General features: G+C 34.1%; 1 protein-coding gene across 8 annotated transcripts in view; it reads left to right on the top strand.

Moving 5' to 3' along the window:
• LOC106166274 (phospholipid transfer protein C2CD2L) overlaps positions 1-16962 on the top strand; it is a 42963-nt gene that overhangs the window by 13667 nt on the left and 12334 nt on the right. For 6 of the 8 annotated variants that reach the window (XM_087018308.1, XM_087018307.1, XM_013544770.2 and 3 more), the window contains exons 2-12: positions 9378-9476; positions 9758-9868; positions 10187-10360; positions 10739-10906; positions 11338-11434; positions 12269-12298; positions 14076-14184; positions 14805-14869; positions 15194-15321; positions 15917-16097; positions 16703-16759. In XM_087018308.1, coding sequence (XP_086874434.1) covers positions 9378-9476; positions 9758-9868; positions 10187-10360; positions 10739-10906; positions 11338-11434; positions 12269-12298; positions 14076-14184; positions 14805-14869; positions 15194-15321; positions 15917-16097; positions 16703-16759 — 1219 coding nt within the window. The remainder of the gene's footprint in view (positions 1-9377; positions 9477-9757; positions 9869-10186; positions 10361-10738; positions 10907-11337; positions 11435-12268; positions 12299-14075; positions 14185-14804; positions 14870-15193; positions 15322-15916; positions 16098-16702; positions 16760-16962) is intronic. The other 2 variants (XM_087018306.1, XM_087018304.1) reach the window with 2 other exon arrangements.

The raw sequence follows: 16962 nt of genomic DNA, 5'->3' as shown, positions 1-16962 counted from the left end.
CATATTTTATGGCTGGTTTTGCATGAGTTAAAGACCAAAATGTGGTTTCAACTTTAAGACCCAAAATTAAGGTTACTTTGACCCTGTAATAGTCTGGCGAACGGCTAAGTGATATAATTTGGTTGTTGTATGAAAGAATGAAAAATGTTTTACAGGTAAGATCAAATCAAAGATCAAAAATTTCAGTCCTTGGTTTGAAATTTTGTCTCTTTTTTTTTTCTTTTGAAATCATTCAGTAGTTGCCTCTTGTAGTAGGCAACTGTTCATCACTGCCATAACTTGATTATTTTAGTGTTCAGATAGCTGTCCCTTGATTTACTGTTTTTTTTTCTTTTTAACTATGAGCACAGGGCTTGACATGTAATGAAATCCCATTTCATGAAACAACTGACTCCTAGCTATTTCAAGTTCATGTCAAAGAATGTTTAATCATTGATAAACATTTTTTTGGTTATGATTAATGAAGGACATTATTGTTGAAGCATGTAAAATTGACAAGAACAGCAGAACTTCATTGAAAGATGTGTATTTCAAAAAATGAGCATTACCTTTATATAAACTTTAAAATGTTTTCAAACGAAACGTTACAAATAAAGTAGGGAGCATTTGTAAGGAAATTTGTGTTCTAATTTATAAATGATTGCTTTATTTAACAATGGTAATAAAGTATGTCATTTTATAGCAATTTTATCCATGTTGGTATTGACATCCCTGTCATAAAGCCATAGTTACTACAGAGAATGTTCCCATGGAGCCATATATGCATCTTTGCGGGGATACGAAAAATGATTGAGGCTGGCCATAATGGAGTCTGTGGCAAATGATGCAAATCTTATTATGAGGTAACCTTTTGCTTGGAAAACTTCAACATCTCTTCTGGCATCCAAGCTTTAAGGTTAAAACCTTCACTAGTGGCTGCAGGTTGAATGTTGAGAGGTGCTAAGAGGGGCAGGGTTTAGTTCTTGGCAAATGTTTCCTTGAGGTTTTGAGATAGTGCTTGTCAGATCAGATTTAAGTGACTCTTCCTCTGGGATGATATATATCTTTTTACTCTGCTCCTCTTTCTCTCTCTCCTTATGTGCAAACACACTTTCCCTCACCAACATTTGTACACACACATGCATGCACTGACACAAATGAATTTCTTCTCCTTTTGATATAATTTTTTACATAAAGTGCATCTTGTGGGTAAAATATTTGTAAACTGCTCAAAAACTTGAATTTATGTGGTTGGCTAGGAGATTTAAATAGTCTTAGCTAAGCCTCCCCCACCCCAAAAGAAAATTTATCAATAAAAAGAAGCCACAAGTGTACAGAATGTCATCATTATGTCTTCTTCATCTTGCTGTCTTCATTGGACACCCTGAATACAAAATCTGTGCACAATACCAAATTTGACTGTTACAAAAAATTATAATAGTAAGGATTAAAGATTGTAATGTCATAAAGTTTATTCGGTGGGGTAAAAAAAGGAAGAAAAAATCTTTGATGAATGAAAAATATCATCTTAGGTTAGCTATATACTGTAGCATCTTAGGGGAATTAATAGTATTTAGGTTGAAATCTATCTGATGAAAAAAGCAATAAAGACGAAATCTTGGAAACTACATCTTGGAAAATAAGTCATTCAAATCAGATTCTGTGAAAGAGGGAAAACAAAGAAAAGCAAAGGCCAAGCTATGATTAAGAATGAACTTCCTAGAAACGTCAGATATTAAATTGAATTTTATCTGATGGATATAAATGATAAGTAAATGTCAAGTCAAGATAAGGGAACCATTTAAGGATGCTGGATGGATGTATCATTCATTCTGTCCATTATTGATAGTCAATTACTATTGCTGTTGGGTATTAATGACGTACAAAACAATAAATTTGTGCATTAGGAGTTCTTCACTGAAATGAGTAATGTTTGTGACCTTGAGCATGTACGAATATTGCATGATGTCAAGTTATTAGCGTACATTTTCACACCTGGTGTCACATGTAATAAGCAGAGTGAGGGACTGTTTTTATGGAGTACACTGCTGATTAGTGGTGTGATAAGTGTGAAATTACCATGAATACTATTGCAAAAATGCGATGACAGAGGTGAAACTTAGGTGACACCTGCCTCATTTGGTCTTTGTGACCCTTTGTTTTTGTTATTAATTGTTTAAATGTGGTCACAATTGTGATGAGCTCATGAATTTAATTTCTCACATTGATTTGGCACAATCATAGTATAACTGTCTTTTGCTATGGAGCTTCAGTGTTTGAAACACGAAAGATGAAAAAATAGCAGGGACTACCTGTAACATTGCAGTTAAAAAATTGATAATTTGAAATCTTATCTGCAGATTATATTGCAAATATAGGTACAGATTGAACATTTAGGTGAAAGTGCAAGTGATAGAACAAGTAAAGTTATCATTGCAGACAAAAGTGAAAGTTGTGTGTAAAATGACTTATTGATTTCCAAGAAAAACTACCAAGCAATAGCCTAGTTGTTCCCTTGATGAGCCCTTAAAGATTCCTTGGAAACAAGAAACAGCTGGTCAGACGTCGGTGGCTACCTACTTCTCTTCCAGACAGTGAAGTTCTTTGAATTCTCCAGGAGTTTATGCCTGCTATAAATAGTCTCTTCCAGTCATGGGGGAGAGTAACTTGTGCGATAAGGAGGTCTATATGAGTTATTTTTTTTTTTTTCAGAAAATTAGGGCCTTGTTTGCTGTATGCATTTGTCTTGAGAATGACTGAGAGATTTGTATGAATTGCTCTTTGTGTTTTGCTTGGGAGAATTGTTTATTATGACAAATATTGGGAAATGATTGTAAAACAGTCCAAAAAATAAGCAGACAGCACTGTTTCCTTTAAGGAGATATTATCATCGAAAAGAGAGTGTGAAGGGCTTTGAAGACCACACTATGTAGTGTTCAGGTTAATGTTAAATATTTCCCAAAAAACATGGAAAAGAAAAGAACTGCAAAGATGATTACAACTAAGCATAAAGTGGTGATACATTTTACATTTTTATTTACCAAATTAAGATTTACTTAATTTTTGATCATTTCTTTTTTTTTTGTCTACTTCAGACCAAAAAAGGATTACTAGTAGTTTACTGAAGTAAGATTTATTCACAGTTTTGTAAAACCAGCTTTATAAAATGGCAGAAATGAGTATTGCTTTTGACCAAAAATCTACCAGTAGTTACAAATTAAAGTAATACTTTATTTTAAATTACTAGGTATACTAGCATGGATTTGTCCTGAGTGTATGGCAGTAAACCAACATTTTCAGTTTTTAAGTTTTTTACCAATTTTGGTCCTAGATTTCTCCCATGAAACCAGTCGTTGCCTCGGCGCCTGCTCTCTGTGAACATGTGTATACCTGGCCAGGACAGATGTGGGGATTGCACTTCTAGAGTCCCTCGAGGTTACCATAGTAACATCTGGTTACCACATTTGATAGCAGTGTGCCATATGCCTTGGGCCCCTGAGATGTGATACACATATGTCTACAGCTTTCCCTGTGCATTACAAAAATGATGGATTTTAGATTAAATTTGCACTTGCCCTTCTCCATTTTTCTCCTCCCCCCCCCCTTCTGAATGCTGACCTCTACATCTTCATGCAGTTTGCCAACAAGTTTGAAGCCTAATGGATAATCTTTTACTGGGAATATGTATTATTTATGGGTAAATTAGTCATCTTTAACATCATTTTGCTATATTTTCTTGTTGTCAGTGACATTTGTTTTAGTCAGAAGTCATTACCTGGTTGTATTCAGAATCAGATGTCAACTTACAATTGATATTATAGTGAAATATGTCTTTTGACCCTGGTGAATTGTGTTTATTCTTTTTAATATTTTTGTATCTCACATTGTATTCAGTGCATAGTCATAGTCAGAAGCAAATAAGATTTGTATCGACAGAAATTTTATTAATTAATTGATTGAATAAATTTGTCAAAGTAAAGTAAATGCAGTGATTTTTATTTTTATTTTGGGTTATTACTTATTTTAGATCTGTTTGTGAAAAAGCCGTGTTACCCATGTACTTTTTGACTTTTTGCTTTTACAAACTGTGAAACAAATTCTTGGTTCAGGTTGCAAATATATATATATATTTTTTTTCTTTTTTGATCAAATGAGAGTGAAAAAGCTTCCAGTTCAATCAGTGAGTAGCATTACCATTGTGTGACGTGAAGAAAACCAAATATACTCATCGCTGTCTGTGCTAACACACCTATTCTTTCTCTCCATCATAGCTGAAGTCATCATATAGGATCAGTTTTGTTTTCTATGGAATCCTGAAAACATACAACTGATCTCCAGCACTTAGCAAACACCAGTAATCTGTATCTAAGTGACCTCTACCACTCATGGTTGATTAAAATTGTAGCTTCCTTTTTACCTCTGCCAAGGAGGTTATGTTTTCATCCCTGTTTGTCTTTCTGTCTGTTTGTTTGTCATCAACATAACTCAAACAGTTATGGGCCGATTTTGATGAAATTTTCAGGGTAGGTCAGAAATGGATTAACTTAGAAGTGATTCGTTTTTGGTGGTGATCCGGATCAATAATCTATCATTAATCAATAATAATAAAAAATCGCTGCCTTGGCAGAGATCTGCGCTCTCGTTGATATTGCAGGGGAAGCAGCACACTAGTACTACTATGTGTCAGTGAAGTCCAGTTGCATAAAAATATGTAGAATAACACATTCTTGGGCGCTTGCACATATGGTGAAATATGCCGACTTGTGCACCTGAAGTAATATTTACAGAGCACTATGTATCTATCTCTCCCCCCCCCCCCCCCAACCTCAGACATTTACCCCTTATCCCTCTCCCCACTTTCAATTTAGCATAGAAAATTATAGCCTATTGCTAGACATTTTAACTTGGCTCAGGAACAACCTTTTTTTTTTTTTGATGAATATATAATGTATTTGACAGAAAAATTTTGTTTTGTCTGAAATTGTCCAACTTTTTGGCGAAATACAATGATTTTCAAGAGAAAGCCCCCCCCCCCCCCCCCACCACCACCACCCCCACCCCACCCCTCTTCCCCTGGTGACCCAGACATACAATTTGATATATAATTACTGGCTCCACACAGAATATGCACATATAATGGTGAATTTGCATGAAGGAAAACAAAATATACTCACTGACATATGGCAGAGTAATCAGTTGCTGGAGGCTATGGTTAAGTTGATGTTATACTTATTATTCATGATATAGTACAGGGACCATATGGCATAAGCCCATTGATCTATATTTTTACTGGAGAAAGGAGAGGCATCCCTGAAGTGAGAACAAGCACACGCAATATGTACACCTCCATACATCAATTTGTCTGCCACTACATTAAGGCACAAGTGACAAATATTGGATTTTTAATGAGAATCAGCTTTTTAAGACTTGTCAGTTACAAATTTGGTTCTTATGGTTTGCTGTAGAATGTTGTTTTAAACACTGGAGATGCAGAGGGACTAATTTTTACTTCAGGAAGAAATACTTTTTTTTCTGTAAATTCAAATATGTAGCAGACTTGATGCAAAGTAGTCCAATCTTGGATTTTTCTTTTTCAAATGCCAGATGCTTGATATTTCAGACTAAGAAACATTTTATCTGGCACAAATCTTATAAATACGTGTTTCAGCATTTTCAGATTGTTTCCAGGAATTATTTTCAACCTTCTGTATTCCCCACAATTCCCAGAAGAACAAACAAATAACAGCCTGTGCATTTTTACTTGTACCTTGCAGGTGTATATGTTTAATCCTTTACTACATTTTGCAAAAAGCCAATTACAAGGAGCATTTTAACTAAATTAAAAATATAAATCAAGTTAATGAATTTGTTGAATTATTTTATATTTTCCTTTGACAAATTTGTCGTGACTTAGATTTATGATTTCTTTGTTTGCATGAGCTCAGAGTCAATTGACATGATGGCGTATGCATATGGTGTGTGCAGATACAGATAATATTATACAGGGTTCCTGCAGGTAATGTAATAATCTTGTTGTCTGTGGTACCTCTATCATTGCCTCACAGGAAAATATGCCCTTGAGAACTTTACTGGAGAGATGATATGGCTTAACTTGACTGCAAGCCATTGAAATGTTTATATCTGTTATTTATGATATATCTATTATCATAAGGTCTCATATCTGCAATGGAGTTGTGAACATGAACTCAACTGCAGAATTTGTTTGTGCAGTAGTTGGTGGAAGGATGAAAAGCTTTGATAATGAGGGCTTTATTGATGTATTCTCTAACAGCTATTGTTCTGTATTATTCCCAAATGAAAACTATATTTATCTGCTTAAGTGACAATAGCAGTCTGGAAAAAAACTGTACATTTGTTTTGCAACATGTCATCAGACAGTGGTGCTGGGTATCATAAAGAATATGGAAGAATACTACTCTCTCTCTCTCTCTCCCCCCCCCCCCCCCCCTTCATTCCTGCATCTCCTTTAGCCTTCTCTCATTTTCATCACCTAATCTCCTGCTCAGAACTCAGAAAATGAGTTGTGGTTATGGTTGTCAGTTTTTAAGGGATTTCTGTTTACAACATACATACACATTAATTAATAAAAAACCAAAATCTTTAAAACCATGCAGGCTTGAATTTTGGGCACCCCTGATGTCTGCCATTTATCCTTGGTAAATGAGACGTCTGTGTGTATTAATTTACAGCTTCTATTGGATCATTGTAGTAGACAGAATGCCAGAGGTTGAGAATATTGATTCTATTATTGCTGGTAAATGTGATTGCCAGAGCAACCCAAAGTGATATTGGCATTAATGGCAGAGGTTTTAATCTCTGTGGACAGCTCAGTTTTTTCAACTGTCATATATAGTTTTTCTTTAAACTCAGTGACAGCCAAAGAAATCTGATTTCTTTTTGTCTTTGTGAAGTCTGTAAAATAGAAAATAGTCATTTTAGTTGTTCGTGTTTCTTGCAGTCAGTGATACTAAGGGCACTGAAGAAACCTGTCACATGTTAAAGTTAGAATTGATTATTATAAAAAAAGTTAAGTTTTATTAATAACAAAAATACATTTTTCACACGGGTTTAACAAATGAAATAAATTAAATTTCAGTTGGATAAAGCAAAATTAGAACAGATCAAAGAGGACATGTCTTTCTAATTTTAATTTCCTTCTGAAAAGTGTTATCTAAAGAATCTAACTCTGGCGTACAAATGGACTGGCTGGTGTCAGGTATTTTTGCTTATTTTCAATATTCCATTAGAATTGTTCAATTTCATCCATCCAGGTCTGTGAGCAGCAGTTTCAAAGCATTGGAGTTTTTTTTTATATTAATTTTTATTTATTTATTTTTTTTATTGGAGCATTTTACCCCCTTGGTTGAACTGACATGAAATAAAGCTTGGAATCGGAGTGGACCTTTTACGACAAAATGGGGAAGCTTTTCTGTACCTCCCAAAGCCTCCCTGCCTTCAGCAATTCAAGCCTACACCCAGAAAGACCTCTTTGCTTCAAGCTGGTTAGAGAAAACTTGTGTAATAAAAAAAGCTCTGTGAAGATAAATCAATGTAATTAGATGGAGAGGAAAGACATTTGAACACCTCGTTTATTATAGGGCCTACATTCAATGTTGCTGACTCATGATCAGCAGCATACCAGGAACTAAAAGTTCTTTTGGCTCCTTGAACACCCTGAGAACCAGTGCATATAAAAGTAATTGATTGTTTTATGGGAATGAGTGAAACATCCATAACTTACAATATGCCGGCATTTGGATTATTTGGCAAATGTGAAATATTGTAAATTGAAAATGGAATGCTTTTTTCAATTCTAGGTTTTTATAGTATTTTTATTTTTTGCATTAAACATTGTTTATGTTTGTGCAAGGTCCAGCTGTTTATTTTTTTTACCTGTGAAGTCAGTGTGTTTGTGCAAAGTCTAGCTGTTTATTTCTTTTACCTGTTAAGTCAATTTTTGCATGGAAAGAAGAAGAAAAAAAAGGAGAGAGGGGGGGGAGGGGGCTAAGATTTGGTGGAATTGGTATAATAAGGCACCCTTGGAATTGCTATTTTCAGTTTGTTAGTGGTATTTTGGTATTTTTAAAGCATGTTTCTCATTTGTTTAGTCAAGTTAAAAAAACAGCAGATATTAAACTGCGCCTTTTAAATAACTAAGGTAACTAAGTTAAATATGTGAGCTACAAAAAGAGGTTCAGTTCTTGAGACAAAGGCTCTGTTCTCACAACTTTTAGATCGATCTATCACCGCGGGGAGTCTCACTAGATTACTGTCAGATAATCCCCCTTAAGTGTCCGTCCCCGCCTACTACAAGCTTTAAGGGGTAATTAACTTTCTTGTCCGCCCGGCTGACAGCTATTTAGCGTGAACCCCCAGGGAGTTAGGTCGATCCAATGTAGGTCGATCTAATCTATGAGAATGGGGTGAAAAAAAAGTGCCAAAAAATTCATGAACTTTCCTGTCACTTAAGAATCAACTTCCTTGACATGTAATAAAACATATTGAATTTAAAGAGCAGTGAGAATTATTTTGCTGTTAATTGATGTAGTTGACAATAGACTTTATGCCAAACACTTTTATCATTGCCCATGACATGTTTAATAGGAAGTGTGAAACATGGCCTTTTGACAAAATTGGTAAAATTACTCTAAAGAAACATAGGGGCCACTCATGCTGGCTTTAAATTGCAAATTAAATATGATTTTAGATTGACAGTCAACATGGCTTTGAAAATTTTAAAGTGCACATTTCAATTGTAATTTACTTAACTGAACTTTTTTAAACAATTGTTTATGTGATGCTTGCATAATAAGTGAATACATAAATAACTCAGTTGAAGTATTTGACATGTATGTGTAAAGATTGAACTTCTTAATATCGTTAAAAAATTTGACCTTAATATGCAGGGTATATTCAGGTCCTGCGGTATAAAATCACAAATTTGTGATAACCACACAGGCAGGATATGTTGATTTATTGGTGTTTCATTCAGTGGTTTTCCCTGACTTTTTATCTAACCATTGAACCTTCAATAAAATCAGACACTTTTCTGATAAGAAAGATTTCTTAAACCTCAGTTTATGAAATGTGAGTCATCATATATTTTATTTTTTTCTGTCATTTTAATATGAAAATAAAACATGTTGATACTATTGTTTATTTTAATTCATTTTTCATTCTGAAATGCTATATTAAAATACTTTTGGTTCAAGATAATACCATTTTCATTGTAACATTGTATCGTTTATTTTTCATGTTGCATCATGCCACTTATAACATTGTATCATTTAACTTTAACATGGTATTATTTTAGTTGTAATGATGAATCATTTTACTTGTAACATTGTAACATTTTAGTTAACTTTGTATCATTTCAGAATGAGAGCAACATGCTGGTGCAGTTCACAGGTCTGCAGCGTGGAACATTCCTGCCCAAAGTGACCAGTGTCCACTCCATGCAAGAAGACAATCACCTGGTCAGTAAAGAGAGAGAGAGAGAGAGAGAGAGAGAGAGAGTCAAAAGGGGTGAAATAATATTAAAGATGAGGATGGTGGACAGAGAGTGAAAGGGAGGAGATTTGAGGGTGAAATAATAAAGAATGGGAGAGTGGTTGGAACATAAACTTAATGGTCCATTAAAGTCTTTTAAATCTGAAAATTTCTTTTTTTGTATAGAAAAATAAATTGTATTACTTTTGTTATAAACTCCCAGGAGCAGTATCTGTTGTTCAACATACCCATATCTTTTCTCTTTCAGATATTAGCATTCTCTGTGTCTCTTCATCAAGTCTATCTAGAGTTGCAGGCATCCACAGACGCCATACAAGCCACTGACTGTGCTCTAGTAATACACAAGCTCAAAGGAGAGGTACAGGAAGTTTTATCTTGCTGAAATTGGTCATGATAAAAGAAATAGTAATTTTGCTCTGTTTCATGATTATGAAAAAAGCAGTGATGTAATTAGTGCTTAGCAAAACATAAGCATAACTTGGTAAAATGATCAGCAGAATAAAGTTGATCAAATATGCTTTTATATCTTGTATTTGATTTATGAACTTCAGTTTAAAGTTCAACGATGACTTGAATGTTCTAAAAAAAATTATCATTTTCTCAGCTTGTTGCTGAAAATGGTATCATCTTCAGCACTTCTAAACAAATAAAAAATTTCATTTTTTATTTCTGACAGATCAAGCTGAAAGTGAACATGACATTGGGCGAGGAGATTCAGCTGACAGCAAAGTTTGCACAAACTCCAGTCATGGAGATGAAAATCACTCCTAAGAAAACAGAAAATCAAACAGAACAAGAACAAACAGAGGGTGCAGAAACTACTAGTCAACAAAGCCAAGAACAAGTACAGGTAAAAGACTCTTTCTGTCTCTCTTCTTGACTTCTAAATATACTTCCTCCCCAATCACAGTGTTGTCAGTACTTGGGAGGAGTTAATATCATTTAAATAAACTGGACCCAACTACAAAGCTTGTTGCTGCTATACTTAGTCTAAATCTTTATTTTAACTTTTCTCTTAAACCTCTTCACTCTTTAAAGGTTTTTCTGCCAAAAGGCTGGTAAATTGACCAGGAAAAGAATTTTGCCTTAAATCAACATAAATTTTCAAAAAACAGTTCAGTATTTCACATTTCCCTTAGCTAAATAGAGCAAATGTTACCATTTTTCCAAACTATGTTATTTAAGTGTGAAGGCATTGAAAAATTGAAAATAATAATTATCACTGCAGCCTACTGACAACAACGTGGTGGACCTCCACACTCTAGAGCGTGTGATACTGAATGCATTCAGTACAGCCAGCGTTACCTTCAGTGTCAAGCCACATGTCAGGACATCGGGAATACACCTCAACTTTATAGAGAAGAGGATAGACAGGAAGAGTGATGCAGGATTAAAGGTATGGCCATGGGATGTGCAAGTAAATTGGTTTGTTGCAGGGTCTGAACCAGCAGATACTATTGAAACTGTTCAGTTTGACATGTATATTGACACTATGATGATGATAGACTACAATAAGGTGATGTTAGATTACAATAAGTATAAGGTACATACCAGAAAAGGGTGCTGTCACTCACAGATAGTTTGTCAATTTTACACATTTTAAGCATGGATTCCCATTGTTTTCTGCTATTATTCCATTGTTGATTACACCTTAAAATTTGATTTAAGCATTTTTAAAGTAAAATGTCTCCAACAAAAAAGTAATAAAAAGCACCCTTGTCTTACTTTAAATGATACATTTTGTTTCTTTTTCTTATTAACATTAATATTTTGGTTGATAAAACAAGTTTTCTATGTATAAAAGCATTTTAAAAATACTTATTTCAGTTTGGAAACGGAGCACCTCCCAAGCCCCCGCGAGTCCAGGATCGTCGGCTGCTGGTCAAAATCATCAAGGCCAATAATTTAGGTGCTACTGAGTTTGGTAAGACGTGGTGCACCCCTGTTCTGCTTGTTGTGTTGTATGCAGTACTAACAACCTTTTTATCTTCCATAGAGAAATAGACCCCAGCTTCACAACTGAAGTTTACCCCATATTGGTCTTAGTTTTTAGAAAGAAAATGTTTTGTGGGTTGTCACTCAATGTATGTTGATGGCAGTCCAGTATTTAGTGTGCTATAAGGCCTGTCTAACTTAATGAAATAAAGGACCATTGCTTTAGAATAAGGGACCATTCCCAGACCCTGTCATACTTACTGTGGATCTATCTATCTCCGAGGGGAGTCTCACTAAATTGCAATCAATTTAAGTGGCTTAGATGTCAGTCACGCCTACTGAAGCTGCTAGTGGGTAATAAATTATGCCTAATATTTATAAAGGTAAACCAGTATATAATAATTCTTTTCTTTTATCTGTCCCAAGAGCGTAACAATTTACACAGTCATGTGAACTAAAGCTTTCCATGCACAGTATGTAGACCCACTTATATTGACAGATAATTTTCCACTTTTGTTATCACACTATTAAGCATTAAAGAACCTCCTGTCAAAAAGATATCAAACTGTCAGGTGTTTAAGAACCTCTTGTGAAAGGCATTGATCTTTTCACTTCAGATATTCAAATTTTTAAAGATTTTATACCTAGAGCTTATCTTGCCTGCAGTAATTTAAATTGTTCTTGTACACACTATAAGCCTAAATAGATAGAAAAGACAATGATCTCTACTGCAGTTTGTTGCTTCTAACAACTATATGCTTTTGTATAGTATACCCTGTGTACTGCATGTATCTCTGTGCTGATGCTGTATCTGTATATTTAGGCACGGCAGATTGGAGTGAGACGTGTACAGGTAACAGATAGATTCAAAACAAGGGGCAAATCCAGACTTCAGAGTGGTCAAAATATTGAGTTATTTTCAACTTGTGAAAAATTGATAATAAATGAATAAAACTGACAAATTTAAAAAAGAACAGTAATCTACTTCATAAATCTCAAAAAAAAAAAAAAAAGCCCCTTTTCTTGTAAAACAAATTTTTTCTGGGTTTGTTCCTTGTAGAAAAATATAATCATGCAGTGTCCACTTGATGTCTTTACTATGTGTGAGTCTTCATTTCCCTGGCTCTGGTTTCATTATTAAGTGTGATTTCTGATGTTTTCCTTTTACATCATTGTACCATCCCATTAGGTCTTTATGGTCATTGAATGGGGGGAGGGGGGTTAAGATAAATTAAAATTATTATTATTATATGCCAGTACTTGTGTACATTTACGATTGTAAGTAGGTTCTTTCACAAAGCCCTACTTAATTTTTTACAATGACTGATAATTGTTATGAGTCACAGTATCTAGTAAGAAGATAAGTTACTTCATTAATATACAGTACAAAGTTAAAGTTTTTTTTTAACATTATTGATTTTTAAAGTGCATAACCATTGGTAAGATGCCGTTTTTCTTGTGGGTATACTTAGACAGGACTGGCTGTTTGTGGTATTCAAATTATTAATGTTCTTTTCAGGGTTATTATTTGATATTTTGATATTTTATGAAAAAAAGTATAGATCTGGGAGCTTTTCTGTGTGGTTAGATCGGTTACAGGTGCTAACCTTTTAATTACTGCACACTTACTCCTTTTTTGGATTTTGTTCTCACTGTCTTTGTTTGGCTTTGTCTTAATATTGGGGTAGGGATATGTTGTATAATTTTTTCTTTATAATTGATTACAAAGACTAAAATTAATTTTTTATTGAGGTTTTCATTTTTGCAATCTAATAACATTTTACCTGAGATTCTGTCAACAATTATGAGGCAGCTAATTTCTTTTCTCATATTTTTAAAAAGAATAATTTCTTAATGGTGAAAGAATATTGCAAACTTGTAAATGTATGCTGTTTTTGTTGACAGATGATCTTGGATATTGTTCCCAACAAGTTTCACTGCTGTTTTATGTCCATTTTTCTTTTTCTCAATCCTAACCCTTTCTGCAGACGAGGGGTGCACACATATGGAATCAAAAAAGTGTCAGATTTTCACATCTTCAGCAGATTATAGCATCTTGTTTGTTGTAATCAGTAGAATTTACATTGAAATTTTCAGTTCCATGGAATTTTTAAAGTTCTACAAACATGAGAAGCTATTTTCGCAGGAGGGGTATGAAATCTGACACTTTTCGAAAAAATATATTGTATGATTATAAAATATAATATTGAGAATCGAAGATGCCCTTGCCTGGTATCTAACTGTTTTAAAAATAAAAAGTATTATTTCTACAGAAGTTTTAGAATGAGCTCAGAATGTTATAGGCTGTGGAATGTAAGCCCAGTTCATAACTACAGTGTGATGTTTGCATTATTAACATTAGAGATTTTACAACCAGTGAAACAGATTAGAATCTAGATATGTGAAATCCATATAGTGTTTGGAAAAGAGAGCATAAAAATCATTTGAATTATAGATGGTTTAATACTTTTAAAATGCTGTCATAGAAAAAAGAGTTTTGATGATGATAAGAAGTTGACATGAGAAGTTGACACGAAACATGCTGATTAGATTCTAGTGATAAAGTAGTACATTTATACTTTAGAGAAAAAAATGTCTTTTAAATTATGTCTTATCTTGGTATTCCTCAGCCTGCACTGACCCCTATTGTCTGGTCGAGATGGACTATCCCTCTCAGAAGCACATCACCAGTGTGGTCAAGGGGACACAGAACCCGTTCTGGGATGAACACTTTCTTTTGTAAGTTAATATAAAACAACTGGTAACTTGACTCATGGGAAATGTCAGACAGTCTCTTACATTTTGTAGGAACATTTATTTTTATTTTTATTTTTTTTTTCACAATTTGTATAGATTTATTTAAGTTGGAAAATGTCAGGCATAGAAGGAGGAAGCAGAGTATAAGATGACAAGCACATTGTATTGTACCTGAGCGTGATAGTTCAGGTAATTCAGGGTTTCGTGACAACCTTCAAAATTGATTGAATTTAGCCCTGCGTCTTGGGTTCCGTCTGCGGCCTTGAAAAGTACTTGAAATTGCTCTTATCCTTGAAAAGGGTTTGTATTCCATTATTTTCGTCCTTGAAAGTTATTGAATTCGATCACTAAACAGTTTGTTAAAAATTATTTGAAATCTTGTGTTTATTTTTGCCTGAATGTAGGTAATAATTTGCAGAAGGAAAGAAAACCTTTTTGGAAATAATTTGAATTTGTAATTTTCAGGCTTCATCATCAGAAGTTTAGTAAAATGAAACTAGTCTTATCTTTTTCTTTTGGTATGTGCATTTATAAATGACAGTATAATAATAATAATAATAATAATAATAATAATAATAATAAGTGATATGTTGGAATTCCAGTGATCTAAACCAAGATAGTAGAGAACTGAAATTTGACCTGTATGACAGAGACCAGTCTCAGGGAGGTGAGTCAGGTGCTGTGCTCAAGTTTGGCAGTCCAGACTTCCTCAAATGGTTTTCTATTGTTCTGTGATTCAAAACAGAACAGTTAATAGTTAATAATATAAGTTAATGTGTAAAATGCACCAAGTATTTGAAAGTATTTCATCTGTGATCAGAATTTAGATCTAATTGAAACTGAAGTTTGTATCTGTTTTAAATGATTCTTTAAAAGAGCAGTTCTCTTAATTGTGCCTTTTATTTTTATCATTATGAATCCAGCCACTGAAGCATCAGTCTAGGCATAGTGCACAGCTGACAGAGTTTTCATTTTAAGACTTGTTTTCCAGAGGATTTTCTTGGCACGGCCATCAGCCGACTGGATGACCTGCGTGAGTACCCCAGCAGCCGTCAGATCATCCCCTTGACTGGAAAGCCTGGACAAACGGCCAATGTTTGTGGTACTATAACAGTAGAGGTAGGCCAAACCCCCTGAACCCTGGAGAAGATCTCATTTGGGCTTTAATTATTTTTTATTTTTTTATATTTTGAGCCAAATTTTCAACATTTGCCTAAGTAAAATTTGGAGCATTTCAGTTTTTCTAAAAATAATAATATCTTTTAGTTATTTGGCTAAAATATCTAGTTGTTTGGCTAATTTAAATTCCATAATCCTAGAGCTACGTCCGATTCTTATTTGTGTCATCATTATTTGCTCTGAATTAAAATCTTTGGAGAAAATCCTATCCTTAAATTCTGGTTTTAACATTGGAACTTTTGTGAAAGTTATGGTTTATGAGCCAAAAAGCTGCTATCATAACCCGCACATGTTACTGAATGAATAATGGAAAGTGAATTTGACATTATGAAGGAAAACAATTAAAAATCCAAAAATCCACATTGAGCTGATTTTAATGAATATTATGCATCTATATTGCCCCCCTTCCTTCTTATCATTTTGCCTCCAAGAATGTGAATGTGGGACATTTTAAATTTTACTTTCTTATGCATGATTATTTTGTCTAACCTGTTAGATTACAGAATATGGTGACTATATCTTTCTCTCCCACCAGTTTCTCTTCATGGAGCCTGCAGAAGCCCAGCAGTACCAGGAACAGGTCACTCCAGTCCAAGTCTCCCCTCGCCGTCGCATTGAGACCAGTCGTACCGTCACCCCCGGAGGAACCCACATCACAACCACCACCACCACCACAGAGAAGAGGAAGGATCAGAAACTGGAGGCTTCATTACACGGTGAGTGTGCTGTTTATTACACGTAACACAATATTGTGGTGACTGTCACAACTAACACAATATTGTGTTCATTCTAACACCTTACACAATATTTTGATTGTTGTCACACCTTACACAATATTGCGTTCATTGTCACATTTGACACAAGATTGCGAACAGTTTTGTAATTTGTGAGTTAGATTCACCTTACTCACTTTAATTTATGATTAGTATTATTAGGGTGATTCTGATAATGCTTGATGCTCTTTAACAAAATGCCCTTTTTATTTAAATTATCTTTCATTGAAAATAAATAGTAACATTTTCATTAGATATGGTGAATTAAGTATCAGCATAGTATTTAGCAAATTATATATCAGTGCAAAAAAGATTGCAAGTTAATGATATATTTTGAAAGTTGAACAAAACCTTTATACAAGATTCATTAATCAAGTTTTGCACAATTATTATCTTTCAGATTACCAGATAGGTTTGCTGTTTTTCCCTTATGTTACTTAATTATTATATCTTAATGCTTCAAATATATTATGCTTTGCTTTTACATTTTACTTACACAACCCAAACTTACCTGTATATAAAAAAATCCTTGTTTCCCTGAATTCCAGAATCTCCCAGCAAGATAGAAAAAGCAGAGGCGCATGCTCCAGATACTAGTAACCAGGGTAAGGGAACCTTTATGTAGGGCTTTCTTGATAGCAAAATGCTATTTAGTGATAATATATAGTAATAGTAATAATAATTTAGTTGTAAATTCATTCAGTGTTCAGTAGAATTCACAGCATTGAAATTGATTGTGTAGAACTGTTGGGTAACCAATACTTAAGCCTTGCTGTTATAATTCCATATGGTGTATACATAATATAAT

Source organism: Lingula anatina, chromosome 7, assembly GCF_051362555.1.
Source record: "Lingula anatina isolate TDL-2025a chromosome 7, LinAna3.0, whole genome shotgun sequence".
In the NCBI taxonomy this organism is placed as follows: domain Eukaryota; kingdom Metazoa; phylum Brachiopoda; class Lingulata; order Lingulida; family Lingulidae; genus Lingula; species Lingula anatina.
This window is presented reverse-complemented; position numbering and strand designations above follow the sequence as displayed.